Raw genomic sequence first — 19,076 nt, 5'->3', positions numbered from 1 at the left:
GCTCTGTTTGCAGTGAGAACCAATTTGTCTTACTTTGTCCATTCCTTACCGGTCCCAGTCTTCAGCAGTCTTACAAGCATTCTCCACCAGCTGTTCCAGATTGCTCGAGCCAAGAGCACATAGATCTATGAAACGCTCTTTAACACTTTCTAGTCTCTCAAACAGCTCTTCAGCTCGTTGAAACAATTGTGCAAAACGATGAGCATTGCGATCCACTATAGCTGGAAATACTGGATGATCGTTGATTTCATTCACACCCTGTTGGAGACAATCATGATCTCAATTGTATATAACTATATACTGATTTGTAATTTTTCCATTTCAGATCTGTCTGATACATCTACAGGATAAATTATGCCATAAGCATGCTAAAGATCAGAGTTATATCAATGAAATTAACACAAAATACCTTAAAATGGTAGGGAATAGCAAGGAAACGTTTCAACTGTCCATAATACTTCATGCGAATTTCTTCTACTGGAGGGAGAAACTGAAGCCTCTGTTGTCTGCAGAGAGAACACAGAATTAACGATGAGAATTACATGTAACATATGCCAAAACAGCTTATCTATATACTACAAAAATTGTTTTAGAAATGAACTAAAAATCTGAACTCATTATTCTTTCCCTTTGTATGCAGTATAGCAAATTCCCATGTTAAGAAGCAAGGCAGATGGTTAATAGTAATACATGAATTATGATACAAACAATAACAAGCTAAACAAGAATGCACATTGTACAAGTATGGCTGAGAGGCATTGCCCTACTGTGTAAGAAAGCATCAATTAGTTCTTGGCTTTGACACAATGGTAATCAACTAAGAGCATATCATGTGCAAAATATTACCATCTCTATATCCAACTCCAGGGTTAAATTATCAGCCTTTTCCTTACCCTCTCAAAGCATTACATAATCTGTCTGAGGTAGTTTTTAAACACCCATCTTTCTTCCTGTTAAGCAACGTTCACATTCTTATTTATGATGGCTTGTTAGTGTCCTCTTCTCCTTTCCCTTCAAAGCTACTTCACTTATAATCCAACAGAGAGTTCAAATTTAGCTTATCTACACGTACCTTCTTAGCCTAAAAGGATTACCTGCCACCTTGCATACTGGCAGAACATAGAGATGCAGGTGTGAAAACGTAATGTCCCACATACTCTATGTGTAGTTGAGACATTGAAATTTTATTCCTAGATAAATCATAATTTGAAACAAGTAATCATCAAGTTAACTTGTCAGTTTATATCTCCCTACCTTATATGTGTATCCCCACAGCTCATCCTGAGACCTGTGTTCCCTGTCATGATGTTTGAGCGCAAGCAACATAAATATTTTTTCACTTTTCACTTTTTTATGATCCTATTATCATAGCTTCCCTTTATCTCATAAAATATTCCTTGCAAATGTTTCTTCTGATAAAAAGAGAACAGATTATCTTTGTCCACTCCAAATTCTTACTTGCTGTTGCCATGCATGTGAGCCACAGAAAATAAATACAAAAGTATATTTAATGACAGCATACCTTGTCAGATAAAATAACACTCTTAATCACTCAAATAAGATAAAAAGCAATATATCACACCTGTATGTCAACTCCACCTTGAACTCTGGCAAGTGTTGGTTGAGAGCTTCAATTCCTAACTGGTACTGATGCTCTAAAGCCTTGTACAGCTGACGATCCCAATGGGAGCACCAAGACTTTTGGTCTATAAATCCCTTTTCCTCTAGCTGATGCATGATGGATCGCATTTCTTTAAGTAACTCCTTCCATTTTGACTGATGTCGGAGAAGGTCTGTATTCATAAGTGCTAAGACCTAAAAGAAATCAACTACTGTCTGTTAATATATCATCCATCAAAAGCTGACATGAAAGATGAATACAAAAAAAAAAACTAGAGATAAGAAATAATTTCTTTTTCAATACCTTCTATATTCTAATCTTTTGAATACCTTCACTGTACTGTACACACAAACTTTTTTTACTTTATACTCTTCTGTCATGATAAAAAAGAAAAATCTATCTCTTCCTATTTCTAACATTTAAAAATTCACACATAAAGTTCCCACTATCCTTTTGGTATATCATTTGGTTTAGATGATGCCCTTAGAATTATGGCATTTTTTCAGTGCAATTCATTTTTAGTCCAGAATGCCTGTTTCAACTTAGAATATGAAAAATTTGCTGAAATGTTCAACTTTTCCAAACAAAAGCTTTGATTTTCTAGCATTCTTAATAAATCCCCTTATGTTCCTTTGTCTTATGTTTACTCACCCCTCAAAGAAAATAAGAAATCAGATACAGATGGAAAAGTTTTACATACTCTTTCTTTAATCATAAGATGACACTGTGCCAGCTGTTTGTTTTCACGAGCTAATCTCTGAGTGGCCGCCTTAAGTTTAGCAGTATAAGCATCTAACTGTTGAGTGTTAGACCAAGTGATGGTGGTTTGTTCCTGTACCAAACCAGAGAGGGCAAGTGCTGCTTCAAGCATCATTGGCCGCTGAGAAGGAATCATCTGGTCACCTACTGTATTGTGGAAGTTCGCAATCTGAAAAAAAAATTCTCATTTTAAGCATCAATAATCTAATTCAAATCTGATGCTCTTTAATGAGCCAAGACAGAGTCAAACTGAAGGAACAACAGCTCTCATGGCATGCTTTGGCATTACATCAGGCCACACAGTCAAATACCAGGTCCAACTACTGATTATATGTCAACCACAGAATCACCCCAATCCAACTGGTTACTGGTTTTTGGTTTATCAGAAAAAACACAATCATAAATTCTCCCTTACCAAAGGGGTGATTTCTAACTGGGTGCAATGGAATAATTTTTTCAATGGTAGTGATGTGAATGAAGAATTTAATCCTACATGACAAATCACAGAAGAGATGGACTGATGCACTGGGACCACTGACTAAGAATAGAGGTTTATCAATCAAATATGCTAGAAGAATTATTTCCACCTAGGAACAATGGAATCATTTTGCATGATGGGGAAAGTATAATGAAAAATCTAGTTCCACACGACAAACAGTTTTATGTGAATGAGAAAAAGGAGGAAGAGTTTATACACTATAGCGCACTTAACATAGGTTACGACTGTCTGTGAGTGAGCTACAAATCAGTATGCAGCTAATCCTTCCCACATAAATGGTAATAGAATTAGATGCAACAAATGAATAAATTTTCAGGACAAAAGTTGATAAAAATTTCCAACAAAAATTCTTACTTCTTCAAGGGCCTTTGCCTGCTTCATAAATGTTTGGGCAAGTTTGGCCATTTTGATGATATCAGGATGTATATTGTGGCCAAGGATAGATAACTGGCTAACTTCCCTTACTAAACCCACAAGTCGTGGATTATAATTTACTCGCAATAATCGGCCTTTGCTGAATGACAAAACAGGTGAGTCTGTGGCCAAGCTGGAAGAGAACAAAATTAGTATTAAAGACATAATCTCAGCATAAAAGAAACAGACTCAAGTGCACAGCTGCAATACATGTACAGTATGCAGTACTATCAAATCATACTATAATCTCTTCCACAGTAAACTGATTTCAGTACCTGCCATAAGGAAACAACCTTCCTTCTTTGCAAATACATCTTGCATCATTATAGTGTAAGCACTTATCCACTACTTCATCTATGTACAAGAAAAACGAATTTAAAGATTTCTTTGGCAAATGCTTCAACCACTGTACCACTTCTGCTGACCTTTCAACATTTACATTTGTGAGTATCATTAACCACAGTGTTCAGGGAGAGTCTGTATGTCTTATCCTTGTCTAAATGTGGTTAATTACATACTTGTTCAGAAATCTACATTCTGAAGAATAAGAATCATTTGTTAACCATAGGCATAGTCCTAAATGAATCTGAGAAAGCACTTGAACACAAAAGGTTAAACAATGTTTTATCCAAAAATGAGGTGTATCCACAAGGATTCATCTCCTCTAACCACCATAGAGCATTTGAACCTGACAAACCAATTCATAGGACTCAACAAGCATGAAACAACTTATCCACGATGTAGGTAAGGTGCAGCCTGGGTACCTCTCACTAGTTAGGTCAACAAGAACAAAAGGTGTGCACTTTTGTTTACAACTGAAACAATTTGCAAACATTAGGCCCTAATGACTCCTGATATAGTGCCAAATGAACAGCTCCCTCTGGTGGCTTACAGTGTCACAGTTGTTGAGTAGTTATGGTATTATATCAATGTTATGAGTTTTGGTTTTGGGGCCTAACAAGAAATATGTACTGATGTGTAGCTATTTTTCAACTTTCTTAAAACTACCCCTTTTCTCTTCAGAGAAATAAAAGATACAACCTAAGGTTTAATAACTGAAAGTACAAGAGCAACCTAAAATCACTTCTGTGTAAGGATGAAATACACTTTGGGGAATTATTCATAACTGAAAGATACAACCACATGTATTGTCTACAACTCCTATTCTGCTGAACACATATCTCAGCATCACAAATATGAAAGATGCTAACACAAAATTAACAATACAAGCTAGGGTACCTATACTCTAAACAGGATACAGCCTTGCATGCTGAGGCAAAATTACCCTGTTTGGAGCAACAGGTGAACTCAGTGACAGCCTGACATTACCTCATGAGTCCTATACAATCAGGATGTTTTCAAAATCAGCGAACACTACCATTTTAGTCACATTAATCTGGTTAAGAGGGCTGAAAATAACCAAATAAAAAAGTTTATGGTATTTACCATGCTTAACCCAAAGGCCATCATTGAGTTTTCAAATTGCCTCGCCAGCTTACAAAAGTAATCAAGAATTCTACAGCCAGCCTGATATCCCCTAACATGTGTATAATCACATACATTCCAGTTGTCATGCACCTGTAATGCCTCACTCATGCCAGAGTGTGTGGACTGGAAAGTAAAGCAACTACACTAGCTGTCCATCCTAGAGTGAAATGGCATGCCAGTAAATATTCTTCAAGTCCAGACTTATGGTCCACACATTTGTCTGGAGACACTTCCATGGGGGTCATTTTAACCTTTTGCTGTTATATTCCCTGGTAGGTGGTAGTTGGTCGACAACCACTGACCAAACAGATATATTACTAGCAATATCCACCTTAATATCAGGAGGGTTAGTGACGACTGTGTAGTAAGCCAGCATTTTAGTGATTGTCAAGTTGCACTCCTCTAACCTACACAGCTGTTTTTCTTACTGCCTAACCCAAACATGGACTGCTGACATTCTATCCTCAAACATACAATTTTTCCTTGTCATATATAACACTTAAGAACACTTAACTCACACAACTCATTCCTAAGGTGAGCACAATGTGCTAGCTCTTTCTTTTGGCAAAATGGTAGAAGTAATAGACAGAAGGAGTAGGAAGCAACATTAGGCAGGAACGTTAGGTAGAGACACTAAATAGAAGTAGTAAGCAGGAAAATTTAGGTGGGAACATTAGGTAGAAGTAGTAGTTTGGAACATTAGGTAGACACATTACGTAAAAGTAGTAAGTAGTAACATTAGGCAGGAGAACTGTGGAAACACTTTGCTACAGTTACCCTCTGCCAGTGGTCTGGTAAGGATGAGGAAGTTCACCAGTTATGGGAGACTCTTTTGCAATGGCCATTCCCCTGAGGGAGTTTCCCAGGAGAAAAGGCATCAGAAATTAAACAAAAAATGTTGGTTATAATGACCATTACAACAAAATCTGAATTGTCAACATACTGTAATTACCTATTAGCACTGTATGAGGAGGGAGTCTTACACTTGAGGGGCCCCATCTCTTGAACACTACACAATCATACAACCACTTAAATTTAGGTATGATGTCTGCAGTGGCCATGTTCTCAGTCAATCAGTTCCATTCATCCAACATTCTTACATTATGAAAGTACTTCCCTACACCCTTATTTATAAGTATCTTACTTAATTTCATGTTATGCCCTCTGGTTATTCTATCTATATCTCTCAAAGACAGTCCACTTCATCAATCTCTTTTAACAACTTAAAGGTTGTAAGTCATCCCCCAAGCATCTTCTTTTACAGGGGGTAAATTTAACACCTCTAGCCATACCCTGTAGCTAACTCTCTTGTACCATCTTTGTTGCCCTCCTCTAGACCTTCTCTATGGGCTCTTTGTGCCTGTGGTAGGTGATGTCAGTGATGTCTCCTGGTACACCAATTCTTGAGATGTAATGAAGATTTCACATTTCATGTCATGAAGTAACCTTGAATCAAAAATAAAAATACCTGCCTGACTTCCAATCTGAGGGCCAGAACCAAAAGGGAAGGTACTGCAATATAACAATAAATATGTCCAAACAGCACCAACAAGCAAGCTTGAAGGAATGGGCTAAGAAGTTGCTATCCCCCATCTCATCTCTCCTCCGTGATACCACAGCCTTAGACATGCTGCATAGTCGATAAGTCCTTTGAACAAGCATCTGCCAGCCTCATGTGTTTTATGGTAGTCAAAGTGGGTGAATTCTCATAGATGAACCTCATTTTGAGGGATAGAATGGTGTTCTAGCTCCCCACTGAGCAAATGCTCTTTGAGATACTCACTAGGAAAGAGATCAAGTTTCCTTTTAACATCCTCTTACATCCTTCCTTTCTCTTTGTCTCACCTTTCAATTTCCTGAAGAAATCTTACTGTTCTGTACTCTAAGTGACAAAAAATGTGACAAAATGGGAATGAGGGTCAGCTGACTATGTATTCTCTATGGTAGAATATATATAAGAACAAAATCATACCTAAGTTCCTGTGAATCTATCATGTGCAGCATTTCTCGGGACCATGAATCAAACTGGTCATTATGATATTCTTCCAATTCCTCACAGAATTCTGCAATGTTGCGTTTCAACTCTTCATAACCATTCAAATCACTTAACAAGGCATCAGCTGTCTTACCTGAAGGAAAAAGGCAACAAGAGCTTTATCTGACTAAAATGTACACATGTAATTACCTAAAATGTTAAAGCCCTCATACACACAATATAGGCTGCTCCTTTGAAAGCAAATTCATTTAAACCTCATTTATAAACGACTGAAGATAAATCTTTATATCCATTTTCTAATGGAAATATCTTAAGAATTCGTCCCCTTTACTTAGATCTCAATTTTGTACCTATCATGGCAAGCATCATTTCACCAAACAATGAACAAAGCTATCTATATACAATAGGTTTCTGTAGAAAAAGGAGCGCAGGGTCAAACAAAACCTCCACTACAAGCCATTACACTAGCATAATTCTGCGGGGTCTTTAGTAAAGCCACCCCATGCTTACAAACACTTCCTTTGCCCTTCAATGTAGTCTACTATGTTCCTATGTGTACATTCCTAACAAGTCTCTAGAATCAACTTTCAGTTATCTTATCTACATATATTCTCCTTTGTGTGTGTGTGTGTGTGTGTGTGTGTGTGTGTGTGTGTGTGTGTGTGTGTGTGTGTGCGCGCGCGTGTGTGCGTGTGTGTGTGTGCATGCATAATTTTTTCTTTTTCATATTCATTTACTGTTTGCCAAATTAGTAAGGCAGCACCAGGAAAAGATGAAAAAATGGATTCATTCACTCACATCTACTCTCTAGCTGTCATGCAGAATGTACTGAAATCAGAGCCCCCAATCCACAACAGGGCCCAACAAACCATTCTGTGGTTTCCCTACACCACTTAATATGACTTGGTTTGGTTCAGTCTACTGACAGCACATCGTCCCCATCTACACATCATTACAATCAACTCTATTCCATGCACACCTTGCACCACCCTGCATTTTTTGGCCATAAGCACTCAAAACCTTTTGCACTCCATCATTCCTCATCACTGAGCATGAACTGTATATGTGCCCAGCAGAAAAATTCAGTTATCAAACCTAAACCTACAGTATGTAATCATATGCAACATCAAGAATGATTGGCCCTCCCAATCACACTAATCTTACTATCACATCTCTCTCTGTTATTGCAACTTCTCACACAAACAACATGCCTCTAGCCACACTCTGTTCCAAGGTACTTCATTTCCAGCCACTTTCACTCTCATGCATTAAAGGCCCAAGACATATCCACAGAACACTGTCAGGAATACTATATCTTTAAACATACCCATCTCTGACCTTCAGGGCAATGACCTTTCCTCCTGCACACTTCTAAACAAGCCCAGGACCTTCAGTCTATCTTCTAACTATGACTCATCTCAACTGCTATGGTTTCATTCACTGTCATCATCATTCCCAGGTCCTCATCATTTGAACTCATATTCAAATTGTCCTGTCTCACCCCAACTACAGCACCTCATTAACTTAGTTTTCACATTAAATTTTATCATTATTCTTTACACACTCCCCTATATTGTCACATGTGACTGGCGTTTCTCTTTGCAGTCTGCCATCAGAACAGTATCATCTATAAACATGAATGAATCATCCCCCTGCCGCATTCCCCCTCCACTGCCAACATACTGAAGACCTGCACTTTGCTTCATATCCTCACATTTACTTCCATCACCATCCCTATCAAAAATACATTAAATAGCCATGGACATCTCAATACCCACTGTCACCTGAAACAACTCACCCTCTTTCCTTTCTACTTACAGACATGTTCTCATCTCTTGATGAAAACATCTCACACAATCTGAAAATTATATTTTGTGTTACATATCCATAGCACTTTCTGTAAGGCATCTTTGTCAACCCAATCATATTCTTTCACCACATCTATGAATGCCATATACAAATTACTCTTTCTCCATACATTTGTCACACACATTCTTCAAAGAAAGCACCTAGTAAACACCTAGTATACACATCACTTACCTCTACTTACACCAAAATGTCCGTCCCTCAATCAGCAGCTCTGCATGACAGTACCCTCTTAATCACCACTCTCTTATATACGTTAACAATTACTCAACAAACTTATACCTCAGTATTTAAGACATTCAATTTCATCACCCTTACCTACATACAAATACATTATAAGTGTAATCTGACAATCCTCAGGCACCTCACCTAAGGTAATTTATATGTCAAACATCCTTACTAATCAATCAACACCACCCCTTTTCTTGAGAAATTCACCTGCAGTTCTATCCACTCCAATGCCCTACCACAATTCATACTATGCAAGGCTTCTACAACCTCCACTCTCTTAACTTCCCATTCACTATACAGTACAGCAAAAGACATGAATAAAAACCAGCAAAACTTAAGAAGGCCTAATGTAACTACTGGATCTGGAAGGCCTTAAAGTATTCCCTACCTATATCATATTTTGTGGTCCTACTGATCTAAGATGGCAGTTGACAGATAATTGGAGGTAGCTCAATCAAGCAGTTACACTGAATGCCATTTGAGCAATGAATCACTGCAGTATCATCAACTTGACTTCATACTCAGAAAAGTACCATGGCGAGGTGGATGAGAACTGGTATAATGGAAGAATGAAGGCTAGCTGGAAGGACAAAGTGAAGCAACAAAAAGTATGTGCATGAGAAGGGAGTTAGCAAAGGATAGCATACAGATACGTGATCACATTATCTGGGGGAGGTTATAAATGACTAAACTACAATATAGCAGAAAAACGTAATAGTGATACAAAGTAGAAAAATAAAGTATCCCATAAAAGAAGGACGAATAACTACCTACCAATATCAAGGACCTTTGCATGAATAGGCTTGACCCAGTAGATGTTGCTGACCACTTCTGGAACATTTGTTAAACGTCGAGGTCCAGAAACAGATGTACTGCTAAAGTCTACACGTATTGTCTTAATGTAATTGCTAAGTTCACTGAGTAGCATTTCTCGTTCGGATACAAGTTCTGTTTGGATACTGTCACGCTTTATCAGCTCCTTGTACCGCTTAAACTCCTGCATTAACTGGTAAGCACTTGAATTCATATTCCGAAGCTGAGCCCTCAGCTTACCAGCAATTCGTTGTTCTGCAGGTTTAAGGGAATTTTCAAACTGACAGACTGCTGCTTGCCATAGTGGTTCAGTATATGGATTGTACTGTACAGGCTTTAAACCTGCAAAAGGCTTAAAAGCCTCTGCAGTTTTCAGGTCTTCCTGTTCACTTAGTGATAACAGCCTTGTAAGTTGCTTGTGCAATGTACGGAGGCTGAGTATCTCACCTAGGCGTTTGGAAACATTCTTGCAATAATCTGGTATGAATGGTTTGCCTTCCCACATTTGATCTGCCCCACTTTTCCAGAATACAGATGTAAGTTTGAAACAAGTTTCTACCCAATGGTCACAAACTGCTATGCCCTCAGATAAACTTTTCTCAATTTGATTGTACTGTCCTCCCCATAGATTCTCCTCTGCCAGTTTGCTCTGAAACAGTAATGGAAATGAATTTCAACAATGTGATGTACACTAAAATGTATTTCATGGGAAGATTTCAAAAAATAAGTCAGGGACAGACCAATGAAAAAAAGAAACTAAGAATCAAGTTACAGAAGATGTAAATAAATGTAAGTTTTCATGAATGAAAATGTTTCTTTCCAGGGTGGTGTCCTATGAGAATTCATCAAAGCTTGTTGGATGAACTGACCCTGGAGAGAAATGTGATTTCTGAGGTATCAAAAACTCTATTTCTCCAAGGTGAAGTCCCACAAGCCATAAAAATACACTCACAGAATACTGACTCTATAGTACTAGAGTTGCTGACAAATGGAACAGGATAAAAAAGTAACTGTACATGCAGACAGTGTAAATATATTCAAAATATTGGATGATATTTAAAACAGTACTTCACAAAAAGGCAACTATATACAAATACTGTAACTGAACACACATACATGTACATGTGCACAGAATTCACAAAATCCATTCAGTCAAAAGCAGATCTGCAAAAAGGAGGCAAGAGATGAAAGCAAAGAGGAGACTAGAGATGAATGCACTAAAAAGTAAACGTTTGGGGATGTTATGGGAACTTGTTAAGGAGCAATACAAGATGGCTACACAACTAAAGCTAAAGTAAAAAATCTGAGAAAACACTTCAAGGATCATGAAGGAAGTCATGAGACCAGAAAGGAATGCAAATGCAGTTTAGGGGAGAGGATTCAGAAGATACAAAACCAGAGGAGAGATGATGAAGCCATTAAAAGGCAAACAGAGTCTGATGAGTCTTCTATGAATGTATCAGAAACTGTTCAGACAGAAGAAAGGACTAAAATGCCTACAAAATATATTGAGGGCAATATTAGGAAAGGAATTGTGATAAGAATATTAGCATCGTTTTTGATAGTAGAAAGGACAAAAGTACATACAGAATCTACTGAATCGATATCAAAAGCTGTTTAGTGTGGGAAAAAGACTAAAAAACACCAACACATACACAGAAACTGATGATAGCAGAGTGCAGGAATTATAATGGGGATATCAGTCATAAAGAGACAGATGGGAGAATTTGGATTCTCATGATGACAGGGAGTCCTGAGACAAGTTTTTAGAGTGTATAAAGGAAAATTTTCCTTAAAAGCTTGTCAGAAAGCTGATACACCATCATTGCTAGATCTCATCTTCACACCTTCTAGCATGGGTATTGAGACCCTTATATCTGATAAACAAATTGGAAGTGATCTTGTTATACTCAAGTTTGACCTTGTGGTAAACAAAAATATCAAAAGACACGAGATGAAATGAGATACAATCAAAGAAACTGCACAGACCTCAATAAGGGGGTTTAATAGTCAGGAACAAGGGCTTTGTGATGAGAGATTCCGTAAAATTTACAGTGGAGTGGAGGCATGAGTACCTCAAGCCTTAAATACAAGGAGAATGATAAGAAAAAAGATGTGGTTTAATAAAACATGCCAAAAAGAAAAGGTACTTCAAGATGTGCAGTGGTGAAGATGTAGAAGGAACCCCAGCCAGCCAGCATTTGTAAGGTACAAATGAGAACAGAATGAGTATAACAGATTATAAAAGGACAAACAAAGAAACTTTGCAAAATACTGTGGACAGTGCAGGTGAAAATCCAAAACTGCTCCATAAATTCATCAAGAACTAATTGTCACTTAAGGACCAGCTAATCAGGCAAAGGGATTCAAAGGGAAAAATTGTACAGGATCAGGTAAGGATATGTGAGGAAATGAATAACAAGTTCAAGAGTGTTTTTCACAGTGGGAGATACTATTGCCCCAACATCAGTGACATGGAATGGGGAGGAGGTTTTGGAAATTACTGAGATTTCCAAAAAAGACATTAACAGTATATGAAAAGGACTTGACCCATACAAGGCTTATGATCCTGATGAAATATCACCAGTTGTGCTACAGATGAGTGTGGAGATGCTCAATAAACTACTTGAATTGCTGTTCAAGATGTCACTGGAAAGGGACAAAGTGCCAAGGACATACCTTTATATAAGAAAGGAGACCAGGGGTGTGGTGTGTAAGGTTCTGGAAAAATTATAGGATAGCAAGAGGATGACTTTCTATGGAAGAGAAATTTCCTAAATGAGACAGAGTGGTTTTAGGGAAAGTTAGTCATGTGTAACTAACTTTGTAGGTTTTTACATGAGAGAGTGAGGTCAGTCCTGGACATAAGGAAATGCTGGATGGACTATCTGTATCTGAACTATCAATAAGCATTTGACACTGTACCAGATGAGAGGATGATTAAGTGGCTGGATCACTAGGAATGAATAAGGGGATAAACTCCTTCAATGGACAGAAATGTATCTCAGTTGGATGGAACAAAGAACACATGTTAGAGGAGCCTTTTCCAAATAGGTTGAGAAGACCAGCAGATAGCCACAGGATTCACTTCTGGGACCATCACTCTTCTTGATTTATATCAATGACTTGACCATAGGTATGGAATCCTATCTGAATATGTTTGCAGGTGACACAAAATTAATGAGGGAAGTAAAAAACAAGCAAGACTGTATCCGTTTAAAAGGAGACTTAAACAGATCCCAAAGTTGGTCAGAAATGTGTCTGATGACATTCATCACGAGCAAAAGTAAAGTAATGAGGATGGGACAAAGGGAAAGACAGCCTTAATATGATCATTATCTAGCAGGAAATAAGCTTCAGAATTCTGTGCATGAGAAGGACTTGGGAGCCAATGTTGTACCTAACCTGTGGCTAGACTCCTATATTAGAAGAATAGTTAGGGAGACAAACTGTCTGCTGACAAATATCAGAATAGCTATCCATCTATTCATATCTCTGATGCCTGTACCCTTCAGTACAGCAAAACAAAACACTCATGCTGATATGAAAGCCCTGTGAATACAACAAAGGTAGAGGAGGTTTTGCAACATTAGTAACAAATGTTAGCACATAGGTACTAATAGTATGTGATAAGAAGAATTGGTCAAGGAAAGTAAGAGAGTGGGAAAAAAGTCTGTTTGCAAGAAATTGGAAGCTGTATTATGGAGATGAATTGGTGGACAACAGCAGCCAAATGCCTTTCATGAAAGAAGAAGGCAAGAAACAAACACACTGTAGCAGAATGGAAAAGAAGAAGTTAAAAACTATAAGAAAGCTTCTGTATTTAATGGAAAAGAAAGTTCAGGAGATAGGGCCCCATAAGTACAGAACTCTCTTTCCATACTGTACAAATGAGTAATCACATGAAGAGTTGAATAGTTACAATTTCTTCACAACAGATGATTCATCATCCCTGACTATGCCAGAGAGGAATGGAAATGGCTCTACAAGACATTAAGGAAAATATAAGAATAACCTACCCCTACAAAGCCCATAGTCCATATAGGGCCTCATCCTATGTTCTATGAGTGTGCACACACTGGAAAAATAGTAAAATTTATTGTATAAAACTCACCTGATGAGGAAAGATCTGTAATGATGATGGGGAAAAGAGAAACTGTTGTCCCTATCATGAAAAAGGTGACAGAGATAAGGAAGGATCTGTCCTTATATTGGGAAAAAGAGCAAGTGTTCCCATTGTCTTGAAGAAATGTGACAGATAACTCTTCTCCATATGTTTAAGATGACCACTCAATAATTAACTAAACACTACTTAATGAATATACATAAAGGGTTGATACTAGCATGTTGTATACATCAGTCACTGTAAATATACATACCTGTACATAACGGGCCAGCTGATTAGCAATGACTTCTAACAAATGCGACATACGAGCTTGAGGGAAATCCAACCTCCATACCTCATCCAGTGCATTCTGAGTATTCTCCAAGATGTCTTCTGCATCTACTAAGGCAATGGCATCTAACCCACTGTAGGAAAGTTTGCAAATTAAACTCTGTCAAGTAAAGATGCAGAGCTAAGTGTTATCAATAATTGTGTATATTCATGTGTCTTATAAGATGTATTTAATGTATCTTGGGCTTTAAGGGTATCATTCAATTTATGTATGTTACTACATCACTTCTCATTGGTTTACGACGTCATGATCTGTAACATCATACGATCTTCAAAAAATCTAATAAAGTCAAACACTATAATCACATTACTAATCTATATATCATACAGTTTTACAATGTTCTGCCTTTTCATTATTACAGTAAAAGTAGATATCCTATGTAACAGATATCACATATATGAATCTAGTAGAACTTAGCAATTAAATCTGCACAGGAAAAGAAGACATGAGCAATTAACTTCAAAACACGGCTATGATAACAGCTGTGGGAATAAGGTTTATAGCCACCAACTCTGAGATGTTCCTCTTGCTATATACAAAGCACCTAACTATGAATGCAAACTTGTTGAAATATATGCACACACAGGAAAAGTACTTTGTTCATATGTCCAACATCAACAATGTTCAAACATTCTGGAACAGCACTACAGATATGAGCTTTGAAGTGGCTCTTGCCCCTTCAGAGGTCTCACTCCCTCTTTACTTGGTGTAATTCCTATGTCGGGCCCTAAAAACCAATATAGACAGAATATCCTCAGATACCTTTAAGCATAAAGTCATACACTTTGAGAAGTGATAGGTATTGTGCCTCATTAGGCCTCGCTGTAAATCCAACATGTAAGCATAAAAAGATAATCTGAATATAGCTTAGTCCCAGATCACAAAAATTTACTTGGTATTAAAAGAAAACTTTTTCATATGAGTAAGCTAAACAAACTCTATTTCAATTAAAATGGTTATTGACATAACACTGAGGCTGTTACAGATTTCTTTAAACATATAATTGAAGGTGCTAAGCAACAATGACAGTGTAGGAAAGTAAATTGAACATATCCACTTCACTCTCAATGTAGGCAATCAAAACTTTGTGTGGATGAGTTGAAAGAAAACTCGAGGTGATGGAGGATGTTTATCCACAGGAACAGATTATTGAGATGGCATATGGCCTACATACAGCACCACTTTCCAGACACATGAACCAGCTTACTCATATAAAAAGCTTGGTCATGGTGAACTAGGTCATGTGTAGAACTTAAAAAAACTTGAGATGAGTGGAAACAATCGGAGCATCCATTCCAACAGCATCACTGCACATAGTAATAAAAGTGAGAGGCCTTAAATTGTATTCTTTAATACCATGTAGTTATCTACCATGTTCTTCTTTCATGGCTTTAACTGGTCAAGAACTGGCTTCTAGTCATCAGAGATGAACTGGATATCCAATGATTTTACATTTTGAGTATGTTATTTGATGCACACTCTAATTCCATTAATGACCAGTAATATATAATGTTGAATTAAACATGCTTGTTAGCAGAAGAAAATCTTTTCTTTTCATGCTATTTGCCATTTCCCGCATTAGCAAGGTAGCATTAAGAACAGAGGACTGGGCCTTTGAGGGAATATCCTCACCTGGCCCCCTTCTCCGTTCCTTCTTTTGGAAAATTAAAAAAATGAGAGGGGAGGATTTCCAGCCACCTGCTCCCATATGAAGAAAATACTAACCTGAATTCTTTGGAGACTGGCTCAATGCAATTATAAAAACTCTGAGCCATTTCTTTTTCTTCACGACTCATTGGATTATTGGCAGTATCTGCCCAATACTCAGTTTCATCCTTCACACTCAAGATACCTGTCAGTAGCAAAAGCAAAGACTTAGAATCAGGTTTTACAAAGAAGAAATGCAGTACTTCACAATCTCCAAAATCAGTCTCTGTATATCATAAGACATGATGTGCTGGATAATTTGACATCATGTTCTGCTTAAAGTATATTATAATATGAAAAGAAGCATCAGTGTAGCCAATGAAAAGGGAAGCTTGAGAATGCAATAAAACATTTTTTGAGAGTAAAAATAATGAGAAGAATTATCAGGTGCTGCAATATATGGGAAAGATTTCTTACTTTCAAATGGTACTAAAAAATATGGTAAACAAAAATGTATATAACAAGTATATATATTTTTGTGATGTAGTCATGTAGTCCAGCAAGAAGGAAGAAAGTGTGAGCAGTTCCATCTGGTGGGACTGCAACAAGGGTGTGTGATGTCACCAAGGCTGTTGACTATGTTTAGTGTGCTGAACTGTCAGCCTGTATGGGTGAGTACCCACATAGAGATCTAGAGTGTGTGACTTAACATGACTTAACAGTCTCTGATTCATTATTCAAGTCTGGTAAGTCACAAAAATACTGGGTCTTGGAAAAAGGCTCTGGAACATAACCCCCATTTTCTAGGTAAAACAAAGTTCACACTGAATGAATTCACCTTAGACATCAATTCATATGAATGATTCACTCTTTTGAATATAAAGAAGAGGGTATTGCCCTAACCTATAACATGGGCCTTAATGCCACCTCAGGCCCCAGTTTCTTTTATTTCATATTTGTCAACAAATGTAAACGTACTAACTACTCTGTTGTAAGAGGTTTGACATTGGTCATTCCACTTAATACTGAATACCATTCTTCATATAGTAAATCCCATCCACTGATGCTGTTATTTTTGCAGAAATGTATTTTGATCCAATCTGGAAATATCAAGACTTTTAATGATTGTATGTAAAAATGAAAGTTGTCTTACATTCTTACATACATCTCTAACTCCAACTTGGATTCTGTAATTGCACATCTTCATATTATTAGTGACAGTTAAGAATGACTTGTCTTTTTATCTGATATCAGGTGAGAGATAAGAGTGAGGGACTATGCATAAAAGGAGTGTTAATACAGAAAAAGGTGCAAGTGATATGGTACATGGAATATGTTTGAAGATGCTACAAGAGTCACCTGTTTGACTGTGGGAAAAGATAAAGATAGATAGATGCAAAGATTACATGGGGTTTATCCCTATCATCTAACCAGCTAATCGTTTGGATGCATGATTGGAATCACTTGACAATAGATGTGGATCATGCTTTCGAAGAAGACTTCCCAGACCATCTGATAACTCTGTCACTAGTGCCTGAAGCTTGGGATCCAATGTACCACTCCATTCGGAATCCTGTTGGAAATGAAATTTATTGGCAGCAAAAATTTGAAAGAAGTTGTGAGGAATAAGCAAGAAAAAGAGGGAAGATACAAATTCAGATAATAGAGTATGACATTCATGATTATCAGGTTAATATTAATGGATAGAGAAAAGACAATCATACAGGTAAATGTGTGAATGATTAACATTTTATAAGGTTGAATTACACTTAAAAGATGAAGAGGGAATCAATCAGCAATTCACAAGAAAAGTGAGAAATGTACACAAATCAGTCTGTCTTTGCCAATACTGTAAAAATGAAATTACAAAAATCAAACATCCTGAGGTAAAAACATAATTATAAACAGACTGCAAAGAAAGGACAAGGGATATTACTTGGAAACCATGAAGGGTGTACAAACGTAAGATCTCAGTGTACATGTTACTTGCTAACAATAGCTCTGAAGACATAAAAGTACTTAAAAAAGATATACTACAAAATATGCTGTATATCTTCTTTCGTTTTTTTTTTTTTTTTTTTTTTTTTTTTTCCAAAAGAAGGAACAGAGAAGAGGTCCAGGTGAGGATATTCCCTCAAAGGCCCAGTCCTCTGTTCTTAACGCTACCTCGCTATCGCGGGAAATAGCGAATAGTATGAAAAAAAAAATATCTTCTTCATGCACAGTTACTGTCTTATAAGCATGAATAAAAAAAAATCACATATTTGGTGCATATCATGAATTAGGAATTAAAAAAGGCTTGAATATATAGAATATATATGTATGTGTGGACTACACAGCAAGGAATATACACCACAATGTTAACATACTTCAATTCAAGTATATGGTGATCTACTGGACACTGCAATGTATAAGAAAAGGTGTAAAGCTCATGGAGATCTTAAAAAAGCAAATAAAAATCTAAGATAATAGAATTTCTGAATGAGGTAAAGAGGTAGCAAAGATTTCTTTGCATAGAATGATGTGTAAAGAACAGAACTATAAAAGTATTTACAGCAAAAGGTGAAGTTCATAAGAAACAGGAAAAAAAGTTCTCTAAAGAAATGATTGGGAAATAAGGATATATGAGAGATGAGTACTGTTGCAGTATGATCACAAGTCAGGAAAATGTTGAATAAGCACGGGAAAAGGAAACCTTACAGAAGTGAGTAGAGCAGTAATGAATCTAAACATTGGAAAAGCTAAGGGTGCAGATGGGAAGGGGAACTTGAGGGGAAAGGGTGAAGAGTGCAATTGAAGCTTCAGGTGATTAAAAAGTGTGAATTATCATAGAAAAGGTTTTAATGGGTTCTACATGTATAGGGCAAGAAGTATGTGTGATGTCTTTATCCTCAAGCTCACATAAGGATGTGCAAACCTGTTTTGCTAAGTCGTGACACGTGAAAAAAGTAGTAAATAGCAGTAAAGATGGAAATCCCATATCATAATTGGAATTACAACAAATAGAATACAGGTAGAAAATGAGATACATGTAGTTTTAAGAAAATGTAATGTCTTTAAGATAATGACTGATGTGTAGTTGAGCAATGGAGGCACAATATATGAAAATGGTGTGATCAAAGAAGATAGTCCCATAAATGAAATAGCATGCAGAGTTAAAGAAAAAATATATTGAACTTCAGAACAGAAACCCATGTCCACTTTAGCACAACAGACAAATATTCTTAATGATTAGACACTGGTTATAAATATCTAAATTCTTTATAGATATCTCAAGTTTTTTCA

At 37.0% G+C, this 19,076-nt stretch overlaps 1 protein-coding gene across 1 annotated transcript in view; it reads right to left on the bottom strand.

Annotated features, from left to right (window-relative positions):
• btv (dynein cytoplasmic heavy chain beethoven) overlaps positions 1-17,772 on the bottom strand; it is a 122,622-nt gene extending 104,850 nt beyond the window's left edge. The window contains exons 1-11 of the mRNA XM_071695629.1: positions 17,728-17,772; positions 17,223-17,364; positions 15,870-15,996; positions 14,067-14,217; positions 9,649-10,336; positions 6,754-6,910; positions 3,234-3,426; positions 2,322-2,549; positions 1,583-1,815; positions 410-506; positions 50-258 (exon numbers count right to left, since the gene is read on the bottom strand). Coding sequence (XP_071551730.1) covers positions 50-258; positions 410-506; positions 1,583-1,815; positions 2,322-2,549; positions 3,234-3,426; positions 6,754-6,910; positions 9,649-10,336; positions 14,067-14,217; positions 15,870-15,996; positions 17,223-17,364; positions 17,728-17,772 — 2,270 coding nt within the window. The remainder of the gene's footprint in view (positions 1-49; positions 259-409; positions 507-1,582; positions 1,816-2,321; positions 2,550-3,233; positions 3,427-6,753; positions 6,911-9,648; positions 10,337-14,066; positions 14,218-15,869; positions 15,997-17,222; positions 17,365-17,727) is intronic.
• Between the last annotated feature and the right edge of the window lie 1,304 nt (positions 17,773-19,076).

Source organism: Panulirus ornatus, chromosome 58, assembly GCF_036320965.1.
Source record: "Panulirus ornatus isolate Po-2019 chromosome 58, ASM3632096v1, whole genome shotgun sequence".
Lineage (NCBI taxonomy): Eukaryota > Metazoa > Arthropoda > Malacostraca > Decapoda > Palinuridae > Panulirus > Panulirus ornatus.
Note: the sequence above shows the minus strand (reverse complement) of the source record. Positions and strands in the feature narration are given on the sequence as shown.